General features: G+C 31.0%; 2 protein-coding genes across 3 annotated transcripts; both read left to right on the top strand.

Annotated features, from left to right (window-relative positions):
• Positions 1–6,169: 6,169 nt before the first annotated feature.
• Positions 6,170–11,718, top strand: LOC111301258 (ruvB-like protein 1). 2 transcript variants are annotated; one of them, XM_022896799.2, is made up of 12 exons: positions 6,170–6,403; positions 7,098–7,286; positions 7,410–7,541; positions 7,650–7,799; positions 8,018–8,173; positions 8,636–8,770; positions 9,200–9,265; positions 9,459–9,565; positions 10,844–10,943; positions 11,048–11,139; positions 11,222–11,291; positions 11,379–11,718. In XM_022896799.2, the coding sequence occupies exons 1-12, from the start codon at positions 6,323–6,325 to the stop codon at positions 11,466–11,468; spliced, it is 1,368 nt and encodes a 455-aa protein (XP_022752534.2). In that variant the 5' UTR covers positions 6,170–6,322; the 3' UTR covers positions 11,469–11,718. The 2 variants fall into 2 exon arrangements, with proteins under 2 accessions (XP_022752534.2, XP_022752533.2); XM_022896798.2 differs by lacking the exon at positions 8,636–8,770 and having other exon boundaries at positions 6,176–6,403.
• Positions 11,719–16,372: 4,654 nt separating this feature from the next.
• On the top strand, positions 16,373–17,972 carry LOC111302073 (F-box protein At2g27310-like). Its single transcript, XM_022898014.2, has one exon. The coding sequence runs from the start codon at positions 16,596–16,598 to the stop codon at positions 17,628–17,630; it is 1,035 nt and encodes a 344-aa protein (XP_022753749.2). The 5' UTR covers positions 16,373–16,595; the 3' UTR covers positions 17,631–17,972.
• The last annotated feature ends 3,760 nt before the right edge of the window (positions 17,973–21,732 follow it).

Here is a 21,732-nt window from a genome sequence, read left to right as displayed (position 1 = left end):
AAGCTCTCTAGGATCAAATCTAGTGTGTATTTATTGAGTCAACTATTTAGTGAGATTTCTTCAATTATCTCTTTCTAGTTATTGATTAGCTCTAATTTTAACTAAAAAATAACTTTGTATATCTATTATTTGATAGTAGAGATTTTTTTAGTAGTTCGTGATTTTTTCCTCTACACTTAAGGGTTTTTCACATAAATCTTGGTGTGCTTTATTTTTCCTGCTTTGTTGATTATTAATTGTTGTCTATTACTATGAATTTATTGCGATATATTGTTTTCATATTGTTGTGTTTATTGCTTTGAGTCCAATAAGTGGTATCGGAGTTGTGGTGACCCCCAACAAATGGTATTAGAGCAAGGGTTATTTTGAGACATTGATACAGAAACAGCCCAAGATAGAAGTAAATTTTATTTGAGATCATGGAAGGTGATACAAGTTTCATGATAAAATTGACAGCATCAAATTATTCAATTTGGTAGCTTATGATGGAAGATCATTTATACTGCAAAGATTTATATGATCCGGTATTTGGTGATTTGACTAAATTAGCATATATAAAAGATAAAAATTAGAAGTTAGGCAAAAAGATGCTAGTTAAAATCAAAAAATGAATTGATATCAGCATGTTCCATCATGTAGCATAAAAGACAGATGCCCGCACTATTTGAAAAAAATTGACAACATTGTATGAGAGAAAAATAGGTATGAATAAAGTTATACTTGTTAAAAAGCTTATAACTTTATAATACAAGGATGAACGATCAATTACAGAGCACTTGAGTGATTTTTAAGACTTTTAATCGGATGATTACTATAGAGCTTAAGATGGATGATGAAATAAATGCATTATTTCTTTTGGGTTCATTATCAGATAGTTGACATATTGTAGCTATGATTATTCTTAATTCAGCTCCTGATTACAATGTGACATTGAAGATGATAAAGGATAATATGCTTAATGAAGAAGCAAAGCGAACAGATGTAGACCCTGGAAATCAAACTCTGGTCACAAAGAATAAGAGTTAAAATATCGATAGAAGTTAGAACTCAAAATGTTGTAGTAAGTTTAAACATCAATCTAAGTCCAAAGATAAAGTGAAGTGTTTCTATTATGGTAAAGCAGGTCATATAAAATGACACTGTAAAATCTTGAAGTAAGAGCAAAAAGATGAGAAAGATAAGAGTTCAGATAATGATAATATTGCAACAATGAATTTAGATAGTGATTCAGTTACTTTGATTTGTACACATAGTGATTATAATCATGTTAGTGATCGTGACATTGAGTGAATAGTTACACAAGAGCGATATATCATTGTATTCCTAAGAGAGAGTTGTTTACAACTTATAAAGCAGAAATTTTGGTTGCACCAAGATAGAAAACAAGAGTGTGTCACAGATTATTGAGATTAGTGATATTGTTGTACAAATTAGTATAGGCTGCACGTTGACTTTAAGGGATGTTGACATATTTCAGATATGAGAATGAACTTACTTGCTATTAATGTCTTTAATAAAGAATGATATGAGAGTCGACAAAAGAATGAGCAATAAAAGCTTCTCAAAGGATCTATGGTAGTTACAAGGTAAAAACTATGTTGCATAATATATAAAATATGGATGCAATTGAACGGTAATCAGATAAATGCCATTGAGGATAATGTTTTAATAAACTTATGACACAAGAGGCTGACACACATGAGTGAGAAGAGGTTATAAATTTTAGTAAGGCAGTCTCTTATTCCTTTGACTAAAGTTATATCTCTCGATTTATGTGATAATTGTTTATTTGGTAAGTATCCTAAAGTTTTTTTTTGTAAAAGTTTTCAAAAAAAAAATTAAAATTAATTTATTCTGACGTATATGGCCTATTGAGGTTGAGTCATTAGAGAGTAGCTAGTATTTTATTATTTTTATTGATGATGCTTCACATAAGATTTATGTGTATATGTTGAAAAACAAAACTCTAAGTACTACAATATTTTTAAAAATTTCATACCATGGTGAAAAGGATGACAGGGTTACCCTTGAAGTGTATTCGGACTAATAATAGTGGAGAATACACATTCAAAAACTTTGAAGAGTATTGTTCAAAGCATGGGATCAGGCATGAGATGACAGAACCTGAAACATCAAAGCATAATGGTATAGCTGAAAGGATGAACTGTACCATTGTAAAAAAAGTCAGATGCATATTGAGAATGGCAGAATTACCAAAATCATTCTGAGGTGAAGCAGTCAATACAACTTATTATTTGTTTAATAGATCACCATCAGTTCTTTTAGGCTTTGACATTCCAAAAAGAGTGTGGATAGAAAAAGATGCTTTATACTCTTACTTGAAAGTTTTTGAATGTAAAGTATTCATGCATGTACCAAAAGAGTAGAGATCAAAGCTTGACAATAAAGTCACATAATGTGTATTTGTAGAATATTGTGATGAAAAATTTGGCTACAGAGTATGGGATCCAATGAAAAGAAAGGCAATCAAAAGTAAAGATTTGGTCTTTCATGAAAAAAAATCATGACAGACCTTGAAAAAAATTAGAAGACTACACGGGTTATTATTTAGTGTGATATTTCAACAGCGATAGGGGTTTCATAGGAAAGAGCCACAGATGGTGAAAATGAACAATAAACAAAAGTTGAGGATATGAATAAGTTAGCCAAAGTTAGTGATGAGCCAGATACAATTAGTTTTGAGTAAAGGGAGCAATCCACTCTACCTAAGAGTGTTAAGTAAGGAAAGCTACCTTCAACATCAGGTGGTATAGAGTTTTAGCCTAAAAGATTAACTAAAGAGCAAAAGCCATCTACCAGGTATTCAAGTTTATATTTTATTTTAGTTACCAATGAGAAAGAGCGAAAGAGCTTTTAAGATATGTAAGCTATTCTGGATAGAGAGTACTGATTAAAAATAATGAAAGAAGAGATTGACTCATTACGAAAAAATAGTACTTATGATCTTGTTAAACTTCAAAAAAGAAGAAACCATTGAAGAATAAATGAGTGTTCAAGTTAAAAAATGATGATGACAAACTAGTGAGGTACAAAGCTCGATTAATGATAAAAGATTTTTTTCAGAAATCAGGCATCAATTTTAATGAGATCTTCACTTTAGTTGTGAAAATGAGTTTCATTCGAGTGGTGATGGGATTAACAGCTAGTTTGAATCTTGAGCTTGAGCAACTTGATGTTAAAATTACTTTCTTACATGGTGACTTGTAGAATGATATTTATATGAATCAGCTTGAGGGTTTTAAAGTGAAAGAAAAAAAGTACTTAGTTTGTATGGCTTGAAACAAACTCCGCGATAATGATACGAAAATTTTGATTCTTTTATGGTGAACCACAATTATAAAAGAACGGTAACGGATCCTTATATGTATATCAAAAAATTCTTTGATAGTAACTTCATTATTATTTATTATATGTTTATGATATGTTGATTATGAGACAATATGTTAATATGATTCGCAGGTTAAAAGAATAATTGTCTAAGTTCTTTGATATGAAGGATTTAAGTCCAGCAAAGCAGATTCTCGATATGGACATTATCCGAAATAGAAAAGTTGAAAAGTTATGGTTGTCACAAAAAAGTATGTTGAAAAGGTGCTTAGTAGATTCAACATGTAACATGCTAAATTAGTTAGCAGTCCACTTGACAATAATTTTTATCTAAGTAAAAAATCTTGTCCAATGTCTGAGGAAAAGTAATTAGCTATGTCCAGTATTTTTTATTTTTTTGCAGTCAGTTTTTTAATGTATCTTATAGTTTATACAGTGCCTAATATTGCTCATATAGTTAGTGTAGTGAGCAGATTTTTTTTTAATCTTAAAAAGGTTCATTGGAAAACAATGAAATAAATTTTTAGATATTTGAGAAGCACCTTAAAAATGTGCTTAAGTTACGAAATTTCACAACTAGTTCTAGAAGGATTTATTGACACTGACATGGTAGGTGATCTTGATGGTAAAAAATTTACTTTAGGATATTTGTTCACTTTTGTAAAAGTAGCTGTATTTTGGTAGTCTAAGTTACAGAAATGTGTTACTTTATCAACTACAAAGGTTGAGTATATTACAACAACCAAAGCAGGTAAAGAAATATTTTGGATGAAACATTTTTTTTTGAATTGGGGTTGAATCAAAAAGAATATGTAGTATTTTGTAATAGCCAGAGTACTTTAAATTTGAATAAGAATGCCATGTACCATGCTAGAACAAAGCACATTGATGTTAGATATCACTAGTTACATTCAGTGACTGAGGAACAGTAAATGTTGTTGAATAAAGTCCATACTGATGATAATGTAGCAGATATGTTGACTAAGATACTTTTCAAAGAAAAGCTTGAGCTCTGCAGTAACTTGGCTGGAATGAGTTCCTTGGCCAAGGTAAGTTCCAAGTGAAACTGTTATGGTGATAAATTTCCTCTTAATGGGGCTGAAAGAGAAAATTGTTAAGAAAATGAGGTCCAATCAAATGTAATTGGTTTTGGATCAATCAAAAGCCATGGGCCTTAGTCTTTTTTTTTACACAAAGCTCTAGCTACTTAATAAAAAGGTGGACTATTTTAAAGTGGTGTCACAAACCAAGAAAAGAAAGAAGAAAAGCCAGAAAAATAGAAAGAAAATAGAGAAATGAGAGTTAGTTGAACGAAAGTCGATTTGTGGTCTAATTGAAATGAAATTTTATCGACAGGTTTATGATTCAGAGTTCTATATTCTGAACGATGAAAATCGAGTTTAAAGCTCTCTAGAAACAAATCCAGTGTGTATTTATTGAGTCACCTATTTTGTGAGATTTTTCCAATTGTCTCTCTCTACTTATTGATTAGCTTTAGTTTTAGTTAGAGAAGAACTTTATATATCTATTATTTGATAGTGTAAATTTTTTTGGTGGTCCATGATTTTTTTCTTTACACTAAAAGATTTTTTACATAAATTTTGATGTACTTTATTTTTTCTACATTGTTGATTGTTAATTATTATCTATTATTATGGGTTTATTACGATATATTACTTTTACATTATTGTGTTTATTGCTTTAGGTCTAAGATTAACAACTCTCATAACCTCTCTCTGCCATAGCATGTCAAAAGCTTTGGAAATTAAATCTCCATTTACTTCTCTATCCTTGGAAAAATATGCAGAACATCCTCTTCTACAAATTCACCCACTGAAAAAAATTAAAATAAAAAAGAAATAAAAAAGTGTAATTTAAACACTAAAACCTGAGAAGCCTCTAATCTGGAACATAATGGTGGGAGTTCGCTAGCTGATCCTGTCACTTGTAGAAGAATTCACCCATTTATATGAATGGTTCAAAGGTAGAATGGTAAAGAAATTGCAGAGTAGGATTAAGATAACCATTGGATACAATTCAGTGCAATTGGTAGCCGTTATACTGATCTGATCTTTCTAACAAAAAGTTGATTCTTTGATAAACACAAAAGCATTCTTGTTTCTTGGTACAGAAATAACCCAAAAAAGGCTTAAACTATGACCAAAATAACCATGAAACTCGAAACCATACAAAGTGTAATGTGAAGAGGTTTAATAGTGTTGATTGAATAAGGTTGCTATATCATTTTTAGAAAAAAAAAATGAAAAAAAAAAAAGAAATAAAATGATGAATTTTCTTGTTTTAAACTTCAAACTTTTGGCTCACATTAAAGCAAACAATTTTTGTCAGAAAATTTGGGTAGTGTTTTTTTTTTTTCTCAAGTTATACATTGAATTGATTTGATGGGTTTTTTTTTTATTTATTTTAGTGTTAGCCATGAATTCTTATTGATTTAAACAATCTCAAACAATGTTGGTAAGAGATGAGTCTTTCGCTTGAGAATATAAAGAGCAATTTTTTTGGTCCAAATTTGTTGGTTTTTCTTTGTGTTGAAACTTGAAATAAAGGAACGAAAGTGGAAAAGACGGATGAAGTGCTAACATGGCATTTGTTGGTTTAAAGTATCCTGTTAAGGGAAATAAATTTAAAATTATCCTTATTAAAGAATAAAAATTTTAAATTACTCTTGTGGGAAAAACTCATCTACAATCTACCGCTCCACGTGGCACATTACTATGAGGGGAGCATATGAAGGTATTAGGTGCAGGAAGCAGAGGATCCAAATTTGTGAACTACTTAAACCTCGCCTTTTTTTTTCACAAAAAAAGCCAGGTTACAGCAGCTGCTCAAAGCTCAAGGCTCAAAGCCTCGAACTTGAAGCTTCCTTCCTTCTTTCCACTAAAACAAAAGGCGGCCATTAACATAGACAAAAGAAAAGTGAAGTAGAGAAAAAGAAAGGAAATAGAGGGACAAAATGAAGATCGAAGAGGTTCAATCAACGGCCAAAAAGCAGAGAATCGCTACTCACACTCACATCAAAGGCCTTGGTCTCGATGTAATCACTCCCTCTCTTTCTTTCTTTTTAAATTTCTTTTTTTTTTCAGCTTAAATGCTTTTGTTTTCATTTATTTCTGCAATAATATTGTAATTGTGAGCATTGTGAAGTTTCGTTCGTTTTAAGCCATGGGAAGTTCGCTTTTTTTTCTTAAACCCTTTTCTGGGTTAGGGTTTAAGCTTAAAAAGTTCACTTTTTTATTCAAGTTACTGGGCATTTATTGTTAATTTTTGGAATTTGGGTTTGGCATATTTAGAGTGGATAGAAGTAAAAGTTAATAGAAAGTAAAAAACCAAAAATAAAAATAGAAAATCAAAGAGAAATAGCTGAAAATAAAAGTATTTACCAATGGAAACCTTACTGTCCAACAATGGAGATAATAATATATATTGAACAAATTTTATTTTAATTCTTAATTGATGAACTATCGAAAGAATTGACTGGCTTTTGAAGGCGTAGATTGTTATCAAGTGTATTATATTTTTTATGCATTTAAAGTTGAATAAGTGGGTTTTATTCATGTATTTTCGCTATGAAGTTGGTTGAAGAAGTCGATTGGTGTAACAATAGAAATATGATAGTTGGCTAACATACACTTTCCCATATCTTTCTTTTTTATTCACTGGCTAGAATGCTCTCCTTTTTTACCAATTTTTTTATCTTTCATGAACTTTTCTTTTCCTTTGTTTATCAGGCGAATGGAAATGCCATTCCTTTGGCTGCAGGTTTTGTGGGGCAAGCAGAGGCAAGGGAAGCAGGTGGACTTGTGGTGGATATGATAAGACAGAAGAAGATGGCTGGCCGTGCACTTCTTCTAGCTGGGCCTCCTGGTACTGGGAAAACAGCTTTGGCCCTTGGAATATCCCAAGAGCTTGGGAGCAAGGTTCTCATTACTTTTTCCCTTTATTTTTTGAATGTCCTTGAACTTTAGCATCATTAAATTATTCCAGTTCTTTGGAGGGATTGTCACTTTTTGTTTATACGCATTCCTCTTCCTCCTTTGCAGGTTCCATTCTGTCCAATGGTTGGATCTGAAGTATACTCATCCGAGGTGAAGAAAACTGAGGTTTTGATGGAAAATTTCCGACGGGCTATTGGTTTACGTATCAAGGAAAATAAAGAAGTCTATGAAGGAGAGGCAAGTTACAGCTGATGATAGTTCTTTGTCCCTGGTTTTATGTGATTGTTTTCTCTTTGTTTTGTTGGGATAGCTGCAGTGCTTGATGCCTGGCTACTCATGTTTCAGGTTACTGAACTCTCTCCTGAAGAAACAGAAAGTGTAACAGGTGGTTATGGTAAAAGCATTAGTCATGTAATTATTGGATTGAAAACTGTCAAAGGAACAAAACAACTGAAGTTGGACCCTACAATCTATGATGCCTTGATTAAAGAAAAGGTAAGCCATTAAGTTTCTCTGCTTAAGTATTTGGAAAAAAAATGTTCAATTTTTTATTTTCTGACCTATTGTAAACTGTAAGACCATAATAGGTACTATAGCATGTTAAATTATTTATCTCTCTCATCTACGAGCTTTTCAACAATTAGGTTGTTATCTGCCTAAGAGTTTTGGCTTCAATTAATGATATGTAGTGAGATTTTTAATTTGACTGGCAGGTAGCTGCTGGAGATGTTATATATATTGAAGCAAATAGTGGAGCGGTCAAAAGGGTTGGCAGAAGTGATGCTTTTGCCACAGAATTTGACCTTGAAGCAGAAGAATATGTCCCACTTCCCAAAGGAGAGGTTCACAAAAAGAAAGAGATTGTGCAGGTTTCTCTCAACTGAGCTCAGGCTTATCTCTGTGTTCCCCTTAGCATTCATGCTGTAGTATATTCTAGTTGGCCTTAGAGGCTTCTTTCTGCTTATGTTTTATACTGATAAGCATGGACATTTGTCTACTTTGGAAATAAATTTTGTTTGCAACTATGAAAGGACCATTATGATCATGTCTTTCATTGCACTTGAGAAGTGAGAACTGTTTTCTGAAATTTGTCACCAACAATTTGCCGACTACCAACAGTTATTGGCCTGCTTAAAAGCTGTATCTCACTCAATTTAAAAAATAAGAAAAATTTTATAAATTTGATGCCTTCTACATTTTTCTGATTTGTTACAAATATAGCTTTGCTGGGCTTAGTCCTATTTGCCTTTTTCTGGTTCCAAATTTATTTGTTTTGGACCCATGTTGCAATTCATAAAAAAATTTCTCTTTTTATGTTTCTTCACCATCAGGATGTAACACTACACGATCTGGATGCTGCCAATGCACAACCACAAGGGGGGCAAGACATATTGTCTCTAATGGGTCAGATGATGAAGCCCAGGAAGACAGAAATCACTGACAAATTACGACAAGAAATAAATAAGGCATTATTTTCCAAACACATTTGAGATACACCCATATGATGATTTTTATGGACAATCTGTGGCTGTAGGGCTATAGCCATTAATGCTAAGCTACACGTGTTTATTATCTTCCTGTCAAATTTTGAGAGTTTTGCTTGTATTTCTTACATGGTTCACATGGGAGATGATGTACTGTACTGCATGTTCTGTATCTAAAGTCACTTGTTGGTCAGTTGGATCAGACTGTAGGATCATAATATTCTAAAAGCTATGAAAAGCAATATTGGTGTGTTATGATCTGCTCCCTAGAAGTTATTGCTATCCCATATGGTCGTGACTTTTAGAGACATGGATTGCTTGTTCAATTTGAATTTTTTCTTCAACTCCCATGCTAAATATTTTTTTTGAAGATGGAATGCCTTTTAATTTAAATAATGTTGTTTTTGACAGGTTGTTAACCGGTATATTGATGAAGGTGTGGCAGAGCTCGTCCCAGGAGTTCTATTCATTGATGAGGTCTTGCCCTTTTCTTTACTTGAGCTCTTTTCAGTATATAGTATATTTCCTTCGATGCAATATGTGTTTGCATGCAAGTATGTGTGCACATTCATGTAGATTTAAAATATTTTCTTAGATCATGACCTATGCACATTGTTAAAGCATGTTTCCATATCATGCATGCTTATGTTTTCTAAATCATGATTTGCAGGTGCATATGCTAGACATGGAGTGCTTTTCATACTTGAATCGTGCTTTAGAGAGCTCGCTATCTCCAATAGTAATTTTTGCTACAAATAGAGGAATATGTAATGTGAGGTGAAGAAAATCTTTTTTGAGATGTTGGAATTTTTGGTATATTGACTTTTCTTTTAATTACATCCATAAGGAAGTTGTATGTAATTTGAACTTTAATATAAGAGGAGTTATTACTCTTACATCATGACCTACTGTCACTACTTCAGATTCAAGTGAAACGATGTCATTGGTTTGGTCTTGATTTCTATTAAGCATAGAATGCAGAAAAATCTTGATACTACAATAAGATCATCCTGAAAGAGATTTGGTTGTTGTGGAAATTTTTGCTTGTATTTATTCCAAATTTAGGCTCTCATTATTTGAGGAATAGTGATAGGATGAAACATGAATCAAATTCAAGTAAATTCAACTACCATGGAGTTTTTCCTGACGTGTCTGCTAAATGATATTTGACCTACACCATGGAAGGGAGCAACATTGGTTGTGCACTGTAGTAGTTACAGCCATTTTTGAGTGAGGTTAGCCTGAAAATTTAATGAGGATTGATGTTGATGAAACTAGAAAAGCTAAATCTTGTTGGGCAAGGTAGATTATATTATAGGAAACAAACTCAAACTACCCGCAATCACTGCTCACCTCTTTGTTTCTCCCTTTTTTAATGGGTTCGAACTGGTCGCCTATGCAACTTGGTGCAGTACGCCACTTGCTTTGGATTATGCTAGCTAGTTTCTCATGTCAACTATGATAGGTTATCATTTGATTTAAAGTACAGTTATATGCAATGCCTAAGCACTTTTACAAAGGTAAATGGGATAGTTATCTTTAGTCTTGAAGTGATTTCAATGCTTTTTTTGCTTAGAGTTGGACAGCATAATGTTACATTAAAGAAAGAGTGGTTCTCTTTTAGTGATGGTATTCCGCTTGTCATTATAGATTTATAGTCTGTCTGGAATGCAGTAGCATGAAGTAAAATTGTGATGGATATTCAATATTTAGGGCGTTTTCTTCCCATCATCCATCTACCCTCTCCCTCTCTTGTTTTCCTTTCTGTAACATCCTTTTTTTAATGGTGAGTGCTTCTGTGGAAATTGCTCTTTCTTTCTGCAAAGAGTAACCCATTATCAAGATGTGCCTTTGTGTTCTCCTATAGAGGATTAGCATAGTTTTACATATTCATTTTCCAGGCATGCAATTTAAGAATCAGAATGTGAATGAGACCTCTTCTGCAAGATGAATTTTATTGTTTTATTTTTGATCTGAGGTATACCTGATCTCATATATTCTCATTGCTGAATTGTTTGGTTCTAGTTTCTGAAAAATGGATATACGCTTTTGCAGGGGCACTGATATGAATAGTCCTCACGGCATACCTGTTGACTTATTGGACAGATTGGTGATCATCCGTACACAGATTTATGGTCCTGCTGAAATGATACAGGTTAAAGGCCTGGTTATATGTTTTTCACTGTCAGCATTACTTTGTTAGTTGTAGCATACATCAAATAACAACATAGCTATATTTTCACTTATTGTGGTCTGCAGATTTTAGCAATTCGTGCACAGGTGGAAGAACTGGTTGTAGATGAAGAAAGTCTGGCATTCCTAGGAGAGATCGGACAAAACACATCATTAAGGTCGGGGTTAAATTCTACTTCTGCTCTGTATCAGTTGGCCTCCTTTATCCGAAGTATACTTAAAATGTTTCTGTTTCTTCAGGCATGCAGTTCAGCTGTTATCGCCTGCTAGCATCGTGGCAAAAATGAATGGTCGAGACAGCATTTGCAAGGTAATTAAATATGGGGGAGCAGTTGTTGTTCATTATTGTTGTTTATCATTAATTCAAGGAGTAAAAGTGTTTTTTATTTATTTATAGGCGGATCTTGAGGAAGTAAGCAAGCTATATATAGATGCCAAGTCTTCGGCAAAGATTCTTCAAGAGCAGCAGGAAAAATACATTTCATGAAGCCGTTTTAGCTTGAGTTTTGTTGTGTATTGTGTTTTGAGTAGCTCCCTTTCTCAGTGGTAGCTGTAGAAAGCAGAAGGGTTTAACTCAAGGATACTGCTTTAGTTTGTTAATTGATCATTAGTTATGTGCAATGCAAAATGAGTTACAATTTGTTTGCTGAACTTGTAGCACAAATCTGTCCCACACTCTTTTTCCTTAAATTGAACATTGAATCTCCATGTATAAATGTGATTCTCTTTTCTTTCTATCTTCTTATTTCGGACTGCAAAATAAGTAATTTTTCTGTATTTTAAATATTTGTTATGTTTATTGAATATAGCATACATCGAATAAGTAATTTCAGTTGCTGAGGCACGTCCCTGTGGTTCTCCTTTTCTAAACAATTACATAAATGGATTTTATTAATGGCAGGCAACTGGGAATTCTGATTACCTTATTCTCTCATTTGATATGGCTAACGAAAGTTGGTGGGTCTTTAGCGGAATATTATTTGCAACATCTGGAATTTAATGGATCGCTTGGTGCCATACTGCTATTGTTTACCCAAGGGAGGGAACTGAAAAGTCTTTTGGTTTGTGGGTTCTGAATGGATCATGGTCTAGGCAATTCAGTATGAATCTGTTTCCAGAGTTGAGAGGTCATTGGGGTTCTGGAAAAATGGTGAATTGTTTCTTGAGGGCTCAAATCATGAACTATTTCTGTTTGATCCCGCCCCAGAGAGCTTAAGAATCTTGGTATCCATGCATATCAGAATGCAATGCAGCTTATTGCTTATATTGAGAGATTTGTTCCAATCAATGGACGATCAGAGACTGAGGAACATATAATTCGTCGGCCGGCCGGACATGCATCAAATAGATATTGAAAACTAGTTGGTAAATGGAACTAAAACAAAAGGGGTAAGCTTTAAAGGGATTTTCTTTTCTCTTGGTAAATTGTTATACAGTTTTTGTTGACTATAGTCACAGATATTAAAAGAAGGCAGTCTCTCACAGCATTTATACGTATGTTTTAGCATTAATTCAAGAAGTAGATCAATTTTTGTAGCTGAAAAGAAACTGGTTTTCTTGTAGTTATTGGATGCAGTAGGGAGAAAGCTGCTTTAGGCTAAAAAACAATAAGCCTAAAATTTAAGCAGTGGCTTCTATATATGATTTTAATCGAGTTAACATAGCAAAAAAGAGGAATATTTACATCCCATTTTGTAACTTGCTTCATTCTTGTTCAATGTATTCATGTGAGTGATTTTGAAGGGCTTGGAGCAATTTTAAATTTGGGTTTGTGGAAAATTAAGCATTAACCCACCAATAAAGTATAAAGTAGTTCAACACAAAAGCATTCCATTCTTCACCAGGCACAATGGTAACCATATCATCTATTAGGAGCAAAGACCCTTTTCATATATGTTTACAAATTGATCGGTTAAGAGCTTCCAGCAAAGTCCTCTGCGTTGATCTAAAGTTGCCTGCCAAAAATTAGAAAAAAAAAAAAAAAGGTTTTAATTTATAAGGCACAAAAACTGTTCTTGGTTGTGTCATGGAGACAATAACACAACCTTTGCTCCTCTTTGTATCATTCACTTAGCTAAACTAGGAAGAGAGAACTCGTTAGCTAGCTTTTGCCTTTCCTTTTGCGATATGTTTCCAACTAATAATGCGTAATTTGTTTCCTTTTGTTTGTTTAGACAAGTTCTTGATTTTATACTCTTGATTGGTTGTTAAACATAGATGAAATGTATGTTGGTTAGACTTGAAAGGTTTCGAGTGACTTAAGTATGTAATATCCTTTGTCAAGAAAAATAAATATTTTTCGTACACTTTCAATATGTTTGATATGAAAGAAGGAAAGTGGAGAGAGAAAAAATTATTAAAAAAAAAAAAAACTAAGGTTGCGTTTGGTTAATGAAAATATTTTTATTTTTATTTTTTTAACCAAATTAATGTTTTCATTTATTTTTAAAATTTTTTCATGAATCAAACACACACTAATTTTTTTTTTATTGTGTTGGCAAGAAAACTAAAAAATTAGAGGAAAAATTATGTTAAGGGTAAAATTATAAATAAAATTGTTAATTTAAGTTGAATGAATATTTTCTTCTCACATTTACAAGGATTGAATTTGGGGGGAAGGGAAAGTATAAATTCATTTTTTTTTTCTTGCCTCTTAAACAAAGAAATGGTGCAAAGAAAATATTTTTTTCTTCCATCCCTTTTCCCTTGTTTTAATCATAAAATATTTAATTAATCACTCTTCTTTTCCATATATTTACGTTATTTGAACTCTTTGACAAATTGGTTTATCTCCACTAACTAACCCAGCATGCCTTGACTAATTAAAGATCAAACATCAATGTCATGATTTTAATCATATATATTTAAAGTTTAACGCAATTAATTTGTGAAAATGACACAACAATTTTGAAATTTAAATTTCAATACATGTATTTTCTTTCGTTATCTGTAAATTACGACTTACTTATAAAAAAATAATTTTAAAATAAATTAAAAAAATCCACTTTGATTCCTATTATGATTGTCAATAAAGAGGAGTTCAGTAAAATAAATTAAAAAGAAACCAAGGCTAAAGCACTAGAGTGGTTGGATTCATGGTAAGTGTAATTGAAATCCCTGTTGTCCAATGTAATTAAGATAAATGGACCATCTTGGTGAGTTGGTCCTTTTCCTCCATCTTATAATTGTGATTTTTGACAGAGTGGTGGCACTCTTCCATTGAAAAAGAAGAACTAATTAGGTCAAAGAAAAATGGGATATATAGTGTAGAAAATTTGACAAATATTGGACTTTTTTTATTGGTGCTCATTAATAATAAAGTTATATATATACATCACCATTGTTTATCTTATCTTTATTTTTTGTTGGATTCATTACCCATGTATATCTTTCTTTCATGCATCTATAAATTAAATAATCTTGGAATTTATCATTTTAGAGTGTGCAATAAGTGTCCAATTTTGAAAACCTCATGAAACATGTGAAATTAATTGGGTTCCAAATAAAAATGTGCTAACATTATATTTAGATTGAGGAGAGAGGAAGGAAAGAAAAAGAAAAAAATAGAAACATAAAAAAAAAAAAATTTGAATAAAATTTTAATTTAAAGAAAAAAAGAGGTAAAAACTCAATTTTTTTTTTGTTTCTCTTATAATTCTCACTCTTTCAATACCCTAATTTTGGGGGAAACTTAAGGAAAGAAAAGTTGAAAAATTTTTATTTTTATAAAAAGATTATTATATCTATATTTTTATTATGACATTAAATTTAATTATATAACTGATATTTCTTACAAAAATAATATTTTTATGAGTATTTTATATAATATCATAATTTATAAATATTTTATGATTTTTTAAGTCTTAACAACAAAATAAACTAAATTATGATCAAAATAAATTAAAAGACTGAATTAAATAAAAAATTAAAAATAAATCAATAACTAGTTAATATGTTTTACCGTGTTAAACATATTTAATTTTGTTTAAAAAATTTTGTTTATACAAATTAGGTAGTACAAAAAAATATTTGTATATTATATTTTACTCTATAAAAAAAGTTATAATTAAAAAAAATATTATAATAAATTATTTTCTTTATTTTTTACTGTTTATCTAAATAATAGTTATTAGTATTTATTTTTTTTATTAATTTTAACTATCCAAATAAAATATACATATATCTTTTTCTTTCCTTTAAATATTTTGTTTTACTTTATTTATATGTATCCAAATATAAACGAAAGTAATTTTTTTTAAGTTACACTTATAATCAAATTTATAATTAAGTATTATATTCATATAATCAATTATTATATCGTTGAATAATCAATTAATAAATTATAATTTAATTAAATAATTAAATTCACAAACAATAAAATTTTAACATAATAAAATTTTAAAATTTTCTTTTTACCACTAAATTAAGATTTTATTGACGTAAGTTTAATTTTTATCCAAATCAACAAAGTTATATATTTTTCAATCAAAAAAGGAAACAACAAAAATCAATAAATAAATTTGTGGATAAAGATTGAATGTCACGACTTAATCTCCACGTCCATGTGAAACAGACGTGCCAACTTGTTGCTTTTTCGACTGCGAAGCCACCCATTTTCGGTTTTGTCGACTAATATAAGGACACGTAAAAGCTGTGGCCCATTGCCCAAGTCAGATCAAGTTGCCAGATTTAAGCTGCCACGAAAAAATTTTAAAAAAAATAATGTTAAGAAACCATTGGTCTTAAACCAGTGTTAGTATTTCTCTATATTTAAAGATTAGAATTGGGTTGTTGGGCGTTTGAAATTAATTTGATTTAAAATTTTAATGAAAATTAATTACTTGAGTTAATTATATTAAAATTATTGAAATATTTAAAAAAATAATGATCATATAATATAAGAACTAATTAAATTAAATCTTTGAATTTTGCTATTAGTAGATAATATATCCTTATTCAATGAAACAAAAGAATTATTCAATTTATTTTACACATATGATAAATATAATTAATTACCAATTAAAAGCATTTTTTATTTTTTTTAATATTTTTTGTTAAATTCTTGAATATTAAAAAAAAAAATAATGGGGGTAAGAATAGAGTAATCGTTTGCTTTCAAAGATGTTAATTTTATTTATATTTTATGGATATTTAATTTTTTTTAATAAAAATAAAGATAAATACTAAATTTTTATCAAATACAAAAGCAGAAACGAATTCATATTCATTAAATACATACGATAATACAAAATAAAATAAATTTAAAGTACTCATTGAATAAAAATATAAAAAAAAATATAATCTAAAAAAAAAAAAAACTTTATCCATTTTATATCTTCCTCGTTGGCGTCTCTATTTAGTTTCACTCTTTTGTCTCAGTTCCTCGACTCATTTCAAAGATATTTATATAAAGAAACGAAAGGCGTTGAGATTTTCAATTTTTCATGACAGAAACAGAGTAGGAGTGAAGTAAACAGGATATTTCCCAACAACCGTCCGTTTTTGACTGTTTGAATTATAAAGTTTCCAATCTCCTATAAAAGCCTTCCTTCAACTCTTTCTCTCTGTCTCAAACTCAAACAAACAAATCCTCTTCATTTCCAAAAAAGAAAAAATGAAGGTAACACCATCCACGGCCGTTGATCAAGGCGGCAACGCCAGCAATGACACAATCTCAACCGTCCATCCCGACATCATCCAATCCCATATCCTCACCCGACTCGACGGCCCTTCCCTTGCCTCCCTCGCCTGCGCTTCCTCTCAATTACACGTTCTCTCTACCCAAGAAAATCTCTGGCAAAACATTTGTTCTTCCACGTGGCCTTCCGTTAATCACGCTCGTGTGCTAGAAATCATCTCCACTTTCCCCTCCGGTCACCGTTCATTCTTCTCCGATTCTTTCCCGTTTCTCGATCCCCAGCTGTCAAGGCTCGACGTCAACTCTTTCACTCTGCCAACGGAATTAATCTCAGCCGTTGATATTTACTATCAAGACAAAATTATTTATTCTAAAGTTGAAGAAACGAAAACGTCAAGCAGCTGGTTTTTGTGTTCACCGTTCCGGGTGGATTTACTTGACCTGAAAGATTCCGTTCCGACTTCGATAAAGTATTTTGGTGGCAGTAAAGACGACACGTGGCTAAAACATTTGGAGGAGAACTTGAGTTTAAGCTGGATAATTATCGACCCGACCCGGAAGAAGGCGGTGAATATGTCGAGTAGGAGAGCTGTTTCTGTGCAACGGCACTGGTTGACGGGTGATGTGCAGGTGCGGTTTGGGATGGTGATGGGGGAAGAAGAACGGCGGGGATCATCCAGAGAGTTAGTGGACTGTAGGGTAGTGGTCACGTGCGGGGGAAAAGAAGGAGGGGAGACGCACGTGAGGGAAGTGAGTATGGTGATGGAGGACATGGAAGGGAAAGGGTTGAATGGGAAGGACAGTTTGGTAATTTTGGAAGGGGTTATGGAGAGTGGGAGGAGGAAGAAAGGGAATGGAAATGAAGGGAAAGAGAAGCATGTGGAGTTTGAGGAGAGGAAAAGGCAGAGGAAAGAAAGAATCCAAAGGAAAGAAAGGATATTTGATTTGGTTTGCATTACTGTTGGTGTTGCCTGTTTTGTTACATTTTGGTCAGCAATGTTGTTCAGGTAACAGCATATACAAAAAATTTACAGGTTCAAGATTCAGTTTTTCATGATTCTACCAGACACTCTACAGAACAAAAAAAAAAAAAAAAAAAAAAAACAGTTAGATGTCCAAATAGTCAAAGTTGGCAAGTCACCTAGTACAGAAATAGGGCTTGATACAGTTAGATGTCAATTTTATGTGATGTTTTAACGAAATTAGTTCTGAAGACCAAACTCCATGAAAATTCTAGGCTATGAAGCAGTGATAATTGGACTGATTCCATATTGATTTTTTCTTCAATGATTTTTGTGCATGATTTGGTCACATGTTTTTTTGGGTTATATTCCACGACTCAGCATTATTTCATTTGGCTTCTTTAATTTCTCGCTGGCATTTTGACTTCTATGTATTTACGACAGAGAAGATAATGCATCAAAATGTACCCACCATTGTGCACCATATAGTTTTTGTCTGCTTCCCTATTTATTTATGTTTCTAATTTTATATATTCACCAATGGAATCATTTTCGCCCCAAAAACCTTAATAAAATTGGAGCTTTTGAACTTGTATATAAAAATTTTCTTTTATGAAATTATATGTCTAACAATTTTAAATTTTAATATTTTTAAATTACGATTTGATCAATAAATCAATTTATAATTAGACACAATTCTTATTTGATATAATTTGAACTTGAGATTTAAAGATTTCAAATTTTTAATTTACAATACAAGATCTATAAATGCTAGTAATTTAATTTTAAACTTATGAAATGTTATCTCTTAAAAATGATTATATGAATTAATTGAATTAAATTTCATATTCAATTAATTGATTTTTGTTAACTATATTCATTTTCTATTAGATTAATGTTAAATTATAATGAAATATTTAATATTGTTAGCTCAAAGATTTGGAATAAACCAAGAGGGGGGTGAATTGGTTTTAATGAAGTTTTCAAAAACAATATTCAATAAGCACAAATTTTACTAAACAATTAAACACAATAATTGAAAGTAAATAAGAGATATAGATAGAGAAAATAACACCGCGATTTATAGAGATTCGATCCTTCCTTAGGCACTTACGTCCTCTCCCTTAGCCTCTCTTGCCAAGGAGTTCAATCCACTATAAGTGTTGAAGATTACAACCAAGCTTCTCTAAGCTTTACAAACTCAACACAATATACTCTTAAGGGTTATCCTCTCCCTTAAGCTCATAAACTCACAAAACAGAAAAATGAAGTGTTTTGCAAACTCTAAGAACCTCACAAAGGTTGAGTGTTTGCTAAGTTGAAGTACACAAAGGTATAGATAAGATAATGATGAATGAACAACAAAAATAGGTTGGATACAATAAATACAAAGCTATAGACTTTGAAGTTCTAAAAACTCTTGATTATCTGAAAGAATGAAAATATTGTTCTTGACTCTTTCTCTCTTGATTCATCAATCTTTTTGGTGTGTTGGAGTGCCCAATTTATAGAGAAATTGAAGCGGTAGCCGTTGGAAGTGTTTGGGAGAAGAAAATAGCCGTTGGAGTTTGAGTGTTTTCACCCAGAACCGATCGATCTCTTCTATGAGGGGATCGATTGGTTCATGTTTTGAACCAAATTGCCTTTGAAAATCACGACCCGATCGATCCCCTCCATGAGGGGATCGATCCTGTTAGTGGCTAGATGGTTATCTCATATTCTGTACTCTACTCATTAATTTGATCATATCTTGAGTTATACAAATCAAAATTACAAAACTGCTTGAAGATTTAGAAACTAGACTTAATGGGCTTTCTATCCATAAATTTTATCACCTAATTCACTGTGTACGAATTATAGTGAATTTTTAAATTTACGTCTTGTGCAGTTTTTCTGTCAACTGTAGAGTATTTAGTAAAAATTTAAAATCTTTTCGTAAAAAATTTGGATTTTGATTTTGTTTGATCCATTAGAAAGTAGACTCAAATAGTTTTCCAACCATATAAAATTCAAATATTAAGACTTTATTAATTAATACAGAAAAATAAAATAAGTTCAATGTTGAAAAACTTTGTTATTGTAAAATAGCTTTTTTAAGTTAATCTATTTCTCAAAACCAATATTATCAAAATTGTATTAAGTCCAAAATGAATAAGTTCACTTTAAAAACAACAATTGGACTTTTATTTAAGCTCAAATAAATAATCTTTAAAGATAGATTTGATTTGAGAAATATGACACCAAGAAAGATTTGTTTAATCTTTGAAAATCATATTATTTATTTAGTACCAAAATATAAAACTTAAGAATATGTACTAAATAAATCTTTTTCAAAATCTTGATCAAGTTTATTTAGCTTCAATGTTTTGTCATTTCAAAATAAGGATCAATTCAAGGCCAACAATCTCTCCCTTTTTGATATGACAAAACTTAAAGATAAATTTGCTTGATAAAAGACTTTCTTTGAAACATTTAAGGTTTTGAAAAATATTTTGGAAAACTCCCCCTTAAACAATGCATGGCAAAACTCCCCCTCAATTTTTGCATCTTAATCTAACACAATTCAACAAACATATGTTAATCAAATATATCAAATAAGCATAATTAAACATATGCATGTCAAGCACAAGCAAATTTGTCCATATGATATTTCTCCCTTTTTTTGTCATAACAAAAAAGCATGAGCAAATTAATAAGCAAATAAACACAAAGAGGCATCATTAACAAATATATTCATAAAACATTTATCCCCCTTTTTGTTTATGCTCTTTATACCAAATGTTTAAGCTCCTATATCTATTGCTATAAGCATACAAGAAAAAATATCTCTAAACTCCTCCCCTTTTTGTCATTTCAAAAGAAAGAGAGATCAATTCAAGGCAAGGGACAAAGTGCTTGATACCAATAATATCAAGAGTATTTTGAATGCATGTAATCAAGTATAATATACACAATGAAGTTTACATACATGAATTCAAGTACAAAAACATAAGTGTATCCAATTTTAGCATTTTAGCACAAGTCATCATATTTACTACATGAAATTTATGAGCAAAAGATAATGAATGATATGCAATCTACTCATAAATCATGTTATCATAAGATGTGCTTAGAACTTAAAACATCAATAGCAATTAAGCATAAATTCAAGCACATGCATACAAGCTCATACCAATTGTTAATGATACCAATTGTTAAAGATATGTCATCAATAAGCATACCAATTGTTATCATAAAACAAATCAAGCAAAATTGTATTCTATATTGCTCCTCATTTCAAAATAAGGATTAATCAATTTAAGGTACACACAATTTTGCATGAAAGGTATAAGCTATATCAATGATAGGCACATAAACAAGTGTCTATGAAAGTTAAAAAAAAAAAATCTTTAGTAATTTTGATACCAATTGTTACCAATTATTAAAAATTTTATTCAACAACTATCATAGAGCACACATACTTTAAGCATATGAAAGATTCATTCAATATATGCATAAATGTAATCTTTCATAAGCTATCCTATCCAAACAAGAACCCAAAAGCTCATATGTATATAATAAAGCATGAATACTAATGAGCAATAAGGTTCAATTATCATCATGTCATAATAAGGATTATTCAAGCATTTTCCAAACATGATGAAAACATAAGCTATAGCAAAGAAATATTAAAAGTATAATTATTCAAATATAATCCAAATTATTTCAATGCATAACAATGTACTTAACTCAAACATATGCAAGTATTCAATTATATATTTCAATCAAAATCATACAAGCATATGCAAAATATATAAGCAATATACCAAAAAAAAAATGCAAGCATTTAGGCACAATTTGGTACATGCCATCTCAATGTCAATCAATGAACATGTATGTGAATTTCAAGTTTATAATTCATAATCTATGAGTCAAGGCAATTGAAAGATCAAGAAATCAATATATTAAACTCATATTCATGTTCAAATATTCAAAAAAAATTCATGCATTAAAAATTAGTAATCAAAATATTCAAGAACTAGGCATGAATATTAATGAAGGTGAATTAATCAATTCAAGCTTTAAAAAAAATATTAAGATAAATTTTATCAAGTAGCTTGGTGATTAATTTGTGCAACGTGTTCATATCTTCAATCACAAAATCATATATT

The sequence above is a fragment of the Durio zibethinus genome, chromosome 15 (genome assembly GCF_047325235.1).
Source record: "Durio zibethinus cultivar Kanyao isolate XHJ-2024 chromosome 15, ASM4732523v1, whole genome shotgun sequence".
Lineage (NCBI taxonomy): Eukaryota > Viridiplantae > Streptophyta > Magnoliopsida > Malvales > Malvaceae > Durio > Durio zibethinus.
The sequence above is the reverse complement of the archived record's forward strand: the minus strand, read 5'-3'. Positions and strand labels throughout refer to the sequence as shown.

Coding starts and splice junctions, on each gene's coding strand:
- LOC111302073 (XM_022898014.2), top strand. CDS start 16,596: ATGAAGGTAACACCATCCACGGCCGTTGATCAAGGCGGCAACGCCAGC.
- LOC111301258 (XM_022896799.2), top strand. CDS start 6,323: ATGAAGATCGAAGAGGTTCAATCAACGGCCAAAAAGCAGAGAATCGCT. Junction 6,404..7,097: donor TCAAAGGCCTTGGTCTCGAT/GTAATCACTCCC, acceptor TTTGTTTATCAG/GCGAATGGAAATGCCATTCC. Junction 11,140..11,221: donor GGACAAAACACATCATTAAG/GTCGGGGTTAAA, acceptor CTGTTTCTTCAG/GCATGCAGTTCAGCTGTTAT.